We start from the raw sequence: 7,427 nt of genomic DNA, 5'->3' as shown, positions 1-7,427 counted from the left end.
GGGAAAGAGGGAACGTGGCACTGAGACCAGGCCCCCAGAGAGGGGAAAAAAATCCTCAAGCTGTGCTGGGCATGGAATTGAAGCTCTGCCTCGGGAGACAGGCCTTGTGAGCTTCTGACCCTTTGACCACACCAGGCCCTCAGCTGCATTTCATCTGGCCAATCGGTGCACAGCGCCCTGAAATGGCAAAGTTCTAAAGTACAGGCAGATGGGTAGGTTCTATGGCTCAGAAATGGTGAGGAAGCAGGGCCGAGAGGCCTAGGCAATGGAATGTGAGTCAGCCAAAGATGCTGGTAGGGAGGTGAACTATGTGTAAAATTAGTTATCTGGGTAGAGGCAGAAGCTCAGGGAAGGGCCTGCAGAACCTCAGCGAGTGAGCCGGCTGGCTGGAAAATCGGGCCCTTCCTCCTCCAAATACCACTGTGGGTATTTCTGAACAGCACCCCCCATGGATTCAGCACCGTGGAAGGACGACTACGGTGGAGGGGACGATGCCCAGCAGTTACGGAGCCTCCCACCAAGCAGGAGGGACAGGAGCACAGACAGCTAAACCACGTGACAGCAAGTGTCACGAGGAAAGTACGGGGTTAAAATGGGTGGTAGCTGATGGTGTCCACCCCTGGGCAAGGACCCTTCCTTCGCTCCTCCACAAACACCCACAAGGCTGCCCTGTCCCTTGGCCCTCAGCATACCTCACGAGTGAGGGGAAAGCCATGCCAACGGCAGAAGTTAACACATGCCTTAAGGATTCTGATGAAGCAGAAAAGGAGGACGTTTCAGCCAAGGGAACAGCTTGGAGAAGAGGCCGGCAAACTGGAGGGGGTGTGGGGGGGCCACCTGGAGAGATGAGCGGGGGGGGGCCCGTCCAGGGACGTGCAGTTTTGAATGCCAGGCTGAGTTCTGAGTTTGGAGACGGAACTAGCTAGGCTGTACTTGCTAGCTAGGAAACGCTGAGCGACTGAGTCTTTGGTTTCCACCTCCCTAAAATGGGCAAAACAACAACAATAACACCTGGCTTGCCTACTTCACAAGACTTACAATACTCTACTGGGCAGGCAATGGGGAGAAATGCGAGCTTCCCGGGCCATGCAGACGGGCCTGGAGCTCCGCTGAGTCAGGCAGCTGTGCGGAAGCTGGGCTGCTGGAGGGGAGGATGGCAACCAGCAGGGTCAGCAGCTTGAACAAGGGCACAGAGAGGAGATGAATACAAAAGCCATGGAGGCAAATCAACAGACGACTCAGCTATGGTGAAGTGTGTGTGGGGGAGGGAGGAGTCCAAGATGGCCCGGAGGCTCCTATCTGGATCAGGAGGGCAGTAGGAAGGACTGCTGAGGGGTGCCCAGAAGGGCCTGTCTGGACAAGTTGAGGGTGAGGAGTCAGGCAGTCTCTACACAGAGACGCGTGGTGGGAAGTCAGATTTGCAGGTCTGGCTTCATGAAAAGGGTCAGAATTTGTATTATGGGCTGAACTGTGAACCCTCAAATTCATATGCTGAAGCCCTAACCCCTTAGTACCTCAGAATGTGACTGGATTTGTAGATAGAGCCGTTAAAGAGGTAATTAAGGTAAAATGAGGTCATATGAGTGGGCCCTAATTCAATATGACTGGGGTTCTTATAAGAAGGATTAGGATACAGACGTGCACAGAGGGGAGACCATTTGAAGACGTCAGAAGATGGCCAACTACAAGCAAAAGAAAAGCCCTCGAAAGAACCAGCCATGCTGACACCCTGATCTTGGACTTCTTGCCTCCCAAACTGTGATGAAATAAATTTCTATTGTTTAAGCCACCCAGTCTTGTAATAGCAACCCGAGCAGATTAAGACAGTTCATAATGGACTTTGGTGAAGCGTCATGGAGGTCACAGCTGAGCCATGAAGGCAAATGAGATCACCCAAGGTGAGAATGTGGATTTTCTACGGATGGATACACTTTCAACATGCTCTGTTGTGGACTCCAAGTTAAATTCGATGTCTCTCTTTACCCATTCTCACTCTCCCTGTTTTTACTTAAAGCTGGCTTCTCCATGTGGGCTCTCTATCCCATTCCTCCTACCTTGTTCGAGGCCTTGGCCCATCGCCTATTTCCTTAAGTCTCTCTGGGTGGCAAGTTCCCCAACTCTGCCCCTTCCCCTCTCAGGCAACCCTCCCACCTCCTTCCTGGCTCCCTGGACAACAGTCTACAGGCCAAAGACCGCACTCCAGCGCCCTCTGCTCCTTCTTCCGGCGACCTGGCTCCACCACGGAAAACTGTGAAACCTTATCCATCCATAGCAAAACCTGGTCTGAAAACACTGCTTTACCCCACGAGATCTCTCCCTGGTGCACAACACAGCCTATATGTTAATTACCTGTATTTTTAGTGAATTTTCAAAGAAGCCTTAGTGTGTGTCCTACGTTGTAAAAGCAATCTCACATTGTGCAATGTACCCCCATGTGTCTGAAAAGCCATTCCTTTCTATGAAAATTCTACCCATCTTTCAAAACCCAGATCAAATTTAACTATTTAAGATTATTTTGACCACAACTGAATCTGCCATTCTCTGAACTTGTGAACTGAAACAAAACAAACCTCCCACCACACTGAGCTAATCACTGCATGTGCTCACCTTGCTCTCTTTCAAGGGCACTAGGACGTGGATGTGTTAATGTGAGAGCAGAGGTTTGTAGCTGGGAAAGCTGGGTCCTAATTCTGGCTACCAGGCTCTGTGCCTTTACACAGGCCCTCAAGCCTTTCTGAGTCAATGTTCTTTATCTATCTCTTCGAGGGCAAGTACCATTTCTTATTCTTCTTTTCTATCCCTCATAGTGCCCAACGTCAAGGTCAGCACTCAAAAAACTACCTGGTGACTGACAGCTTTGTCATGGCCAAGGTTTACCTCCACCTGAGTCAGACAGCCTTAGGAGAGCTCTGGGTTCCCTGGCCACAGACAACACTGCTCCCGAAGGGGCATGTGAGGGACCAGGTAAGAGCATGGGGTTTATCAACACAATCCAGGCCCTCACCTGGAATGACTATAGGGGGTTCTGGGGAATCAGGAATATTCTAAACCTACGTACAAGGGAGAATACTGGGAACATAAATTGCCAGAGGCGCAGGCAGTGTCTGCCTAACGTGCCCTGAACAGTGTCACGTGCAAACAGACATGCGATGCCACCTTTAGGGTAAGAAGCTTAAGGACCTCCTGGGCTCCTCAGACAGGGAAGCGGCACTAACATGGTATGAGACAAGTAAGGGGGTCAAAGGGGTGAGAACTGCCGCTCACCGTCTGTTTGAAGCCGACAGCTGTGTGCTGAGGGGCCTTGCGAAGGGCATTGGTCATCGTCCTCCGGGCCTCTGAGTACTCCAGCTGGATGGCTTTGATGCGCCCTGGGTGTGGAGAAGAAGAGAACTGATCAAGAGGATGGTGTGATCCAAACTCCAGACCCCCGCAAACCAGAGTGCCAAATGGGCACTCTTATGCACCAAGGGCACCACTTTCTTAGCAAATTTGCACCGAGTGAGCCCGAGACACCGTCCGGCTGGGAGGCGGGCCCTGCTCACCTGTATAGTAGAGGTACCTTGCCCACTCGTTGTTGTTGGCCTGCTCGGGGAACACAGACTTGGACACCAGCTTCTCGGCCTGGTCGTACAAACTGTAGTGTAGGTAGTTCCGCAGCAGGAGGTTCAGCAGTGTGGCCTGCCCGTCTGCGTCATGCCGCAGGGTGGCGGTCCGGAGCCGAGCGTGCAAGAAGCTTCAAGAAGGAAAGAAACGGGAGGTCAAAGCCTTCACATAACAGCTCTTCAGGCTACCTCTAACCTCTCCATTCTCTCTCAATTCCTAAAAAAGTGATTCAAACTGCTTTTCTGGTTATTCACTGAAAACTTGACAAATGAAGCGCTAGTCCAGGTGCACAGAAGGACAGAACTCTGCTCAGGGAAGCTGCATTCTAGTGGGGGAGACAGACAGCCATCACGACGAGTAAGCGTACCACGCAGCTCAACAAAAGGTAGTGGGGTGACGTCGAAATCAGGGTAAGTACGACGGGAACCGCAGAAGGAGAGGAGGATGGGGTTGCAACTTTAAACAGCCCAGTCAGCGTAGGACTCACTGAGAAGATAACAGTTAAGCAGAGGCTTGAAAGAGGCAGGGAGGAAAGCGTTCTCAGCCGTGGGAAGAGTGCGCTGGCGTGCCCGCGATAGAGTGAGGCGGCCAGTGTCGGGGGAGCAGTGGAAATAAAGTCAAGGAGGCAGTAACGGGGGCCAGACCCCGTGGGGCCTTATAAGCTTACATCATGAGAGCTTTGGCTTTTCCCTGAGGGAAACGGGGAGCCGCTGCAGGTTTCAGGTAGAGGAGTGAAACGTTTTCTAGCCTAAACTTGCTTGTACCTCTGACCCACTAATGAGCCCTCCCCTGATGTGTGGTGAAGGGAAGAGCCTGGGAGACAGACTTAACAGGCCAGTGGTCGTCTCCGTTTCCTCATCTAGTCTCAGCCTCGCCCTCAAACCCTCGCACACCCATTACCCCCACTTCCTGCTGGGCATGTTACATCTACCAGCCCACGGCCCCCTGCAAGTCCATAGCTCTGTGGTAGTGCCTGACCATGTCTCTGACCCCATGGGCCACAAGCCAGACCGCTGGCCACAGTACCTGCGCACCACATCCAGCTTGTCCAGGAACTCATAGACCCGAGCGTGGTAATAGTAACACTTTGCAGCCACAAGGTCCAGGGCCCGGCGGTTCTGAGTGCTGATCTTCTGCATCAGGTCATCAGAGATCTTCTGTGCCTGGGGAGGCAGCCAAAAGAGAATCAAGCGTCAGTGTTTCAAAAAGTTAAACACGGAGCCAGCAATTCTCCTCCTAGGCATACATCCAAGAGAATTGGAAACATACATTCACATAAAAACTTGCACATGAACATTCATATCAGCATTATTCACAATAACCAAAACGTGGAAACAACCCAAGTGCCTATCACCCAATGAATGGATGAACAAAATGTGGTATATCTATAGGATGGAATTTTACTCAGCCATAAAAATGAATAGAGTACAGATATATGCCACGACATGGATAAACTTAGAAAACATCATGCTACAGAAAAAACTCAGACACAAAAGGCACATATTATAAAATTCCATTTCGATAAAACGCCCAGAATAGGAAAATCCATGGGACACAAAATATTAATAGATTACTGGGCTGGGGTGAGGGCAGAACAAGGAGTGACTACAGATAGGTATGGCGATTTTCGGTGGGGGCAGTGATTAAACTGGTCTGGAATTAGATAGTGAGGGCGGTTGCACAACCTTGTGAATATACCAAACACTACTGGGTTGTACACTTTCAAGGGAGTGAATTATTTCTAAAAACCAACCAAACAAAAGCCAACCAGTGGCAGAGCAAGGAAAAAACAAAACAGAGGACTGAGGAGACCTGTCATTTTTGGGGCACGCTCTTGGGACAGTAGCTAAGCCTGACAAAGGAGCTGTGGCCCCGGCTGGAAGGCGTGGCAGAAGAATGGTATCCAAAATGGAGTCTTTCAGTTTTATAATCATAGCTACCATTTACTAAAATGTTGTGAATGCTTACTACGTGCAGATCATTGTGCTAAGTATTTTTAAAATATATTATTTTATTTAATACTAACAATAATAATCTTGTAAGGTGGGCAGTTTGTCTCATTTTACACACAGCTGGAAGAAATTAATTTGCCTAAGGTACAAACGGGATTTGAACCCAGGTATTTCTGTCTCCAGACCTACTCTTCTCGAAAGCATCCACTATACGGGGATCGCGCCACAGACGGGTACAGAGTGGCCACTGCCAGCCCTTTCCCAGAGCCTGAGCAGGAGTTGAGGGGTCTTCCCCGGATGTGGGGCTGAGTACATTCCCACACGGGGGAAGAGCCTGGGGGACAGTTAATAACCCAGCGATTGTCTATTTCTTCACTAGAGGCACCCTCCCCCACTAAGCCCGCACCCCGCCTGGGGCGCGTCCATCACTTGCACGGGCCCCAGCTACCTCTTTGTAGCTCTTGCTGTTCATCAGGAAGATGACCACGAGGAGCTGGAGGTAGGCTTCCACTTCAGGCAGGAGGGGAGCCGACGCAGCTTTTCCTGTTCGGGGACGGAACTGCAAATCGGCTTCTGTGTCCATGGGCTGGAAAGGACATGAGTTACCGTGGAAGAGCTCAGTCAGATCAATCAACCAAGAATTTATTAAGCAATCACTATGTATTTCAACAAATATTTAATAAGTGTCTACTACACGCCAAGATTCTTCTAGGTGCTGGGGGTACAGAAATAAAGACGACACAGTCTCTTTCTGAAGGGAGTCAAGGAGGCTGGCAATACAATAAATACAGAAAAGGGTTACAGGAGTATAACATCCTTACAGAATATAATGTGGACAGAAAGGATGATGTAAGGACCCCTCAGAGAGCCTATAATCTAAGTAGAGATTAAACCACCATACCTGGAACCACTGAGAATTCTATCAGGCAGGGTTAATAAAGGGATATAATTCTAGAGATGAGATCAAGAATAATGAGTCAGGGAGTTCCCTGGTGGTCTAGTGGTTGGGATTCTGGGCTTTCACTGCCATGGCCTGGGTTCAGTTCCTGGTTGGGGAACTGAGTCCTGCAAGTCGTGTGGTATGGCCAAAATTAAAAAAAAAAAAAAAAAAAAAAAAAAAAAAAAAAAAAAAAATAAAAAAAAAAAAAAAAAAAAGAATAATGAAACAAAAAAAAATTTTTTTTTGGTGGGAACAAAGGAATTTGGGGGGAAACTGACATATACATAGTACTTACCTTCAGATCTAGTCACCAAAACTGGAATAATGTGTAATAGATCAAAAGACGACCATAGTGGGTTACTTTAGAGATGTAAAGGTTAAAAACATTCCAGGTGGGGCTGGGAGAGGGGGCGTTTTTCCTTTTTCCCACAGTAAAGTCTTCACTGTCCACCTCAAGGATTTTCTGAGTTTTTACATCTATGAAACAGACTGTAAGCATACAGGATTTTAGGGAGATGAAGGTGGCTGAAGGGCCAGTGAGGTTTGAGAAGGGGCAGGACCCGAACTGTATCATGGATGACAAGGGGAGTTTTACAGCCAGAAAGGAAAAGGAGAGGTTTCTCCTGGCATGGAGACCACTACCACCAGCGAATTAACTTCATCAACATGCACTCTGTGCCACACCCTGTTCTAAGAGCTTTCCCCCTCCTCCTCGCCCCCCCAAATCTGTTCATCACATTTACCAAATGAAGAAAATGAGGCACAAGGAGGTTACGTCATTTGCCCAAGTCCCACAGATACCAAATGGTAGAGTTTGGATTCAAATTCAACACCCCCTCCAAAACCTGTGCTCTTAACCACTGTTCTTTTGTTCCTTTTTTGTTGCCTTTTTTTTTTTTTTTTTTTTTTTTTTTTTTTTTGTTCCGCAACCG

The 7,427-nt window shown here is 48.9% G+C and overlaps 1 protein-coding gene across 1 annotated transcript in view; it reads right to left on the bottom strand.

Moving 5' to 3' along the window:
• PSMD3 (proteasome 26S subunit, non-ATPase 3) overlaps positions 1–7,427 on the bottom strand; it is a 13,727-nt gene that overhangs the window by 2,849 nt on the left and 3,451 nt on the right. The window contains exons 3-6 of the mRNA XM_007465180.1: positions 6,004–6,141; positions 4,630–4,766; positions 3,543–3,733; positions 3,265–3,368 (exon numbers count right to left, since the gene is read on the bottom strand). Of these exons, the coding sequence (XP_007465242.1) occupies positions 3,265–3,368; positions 3,543–3,733; positions 4,630–4,766; positions 6,004–6,141 (570 nt within the window). The remainder of the gene's footprint in view (positions 1–3,264; positions 3,369–3,542; positions 3,734–4,629; positions 4,767–6,003; positions 6,142–7,427) is intronic.

This window comes from Lipotes vexillifer, unplaced genomic scaffold (assembly GCF_000442215.2).
Source record: "Lipotes vexillifer unplaced genomic scaffold, Lipotes_vexillifer_v1.1 scaffold591, whole genome shotgun sequence".
NCBI lineage: Eukaryota > Metazoa > Chordata > Mammalia > Artiodactyla > Lipotidae > Lipotes > Lipotes vexillifer.
The sequence above is the reverse complement of the archived record's forward strand: the minus strand, read 5'-3'. Positions and strand labels throughout refer to the sequence as shown.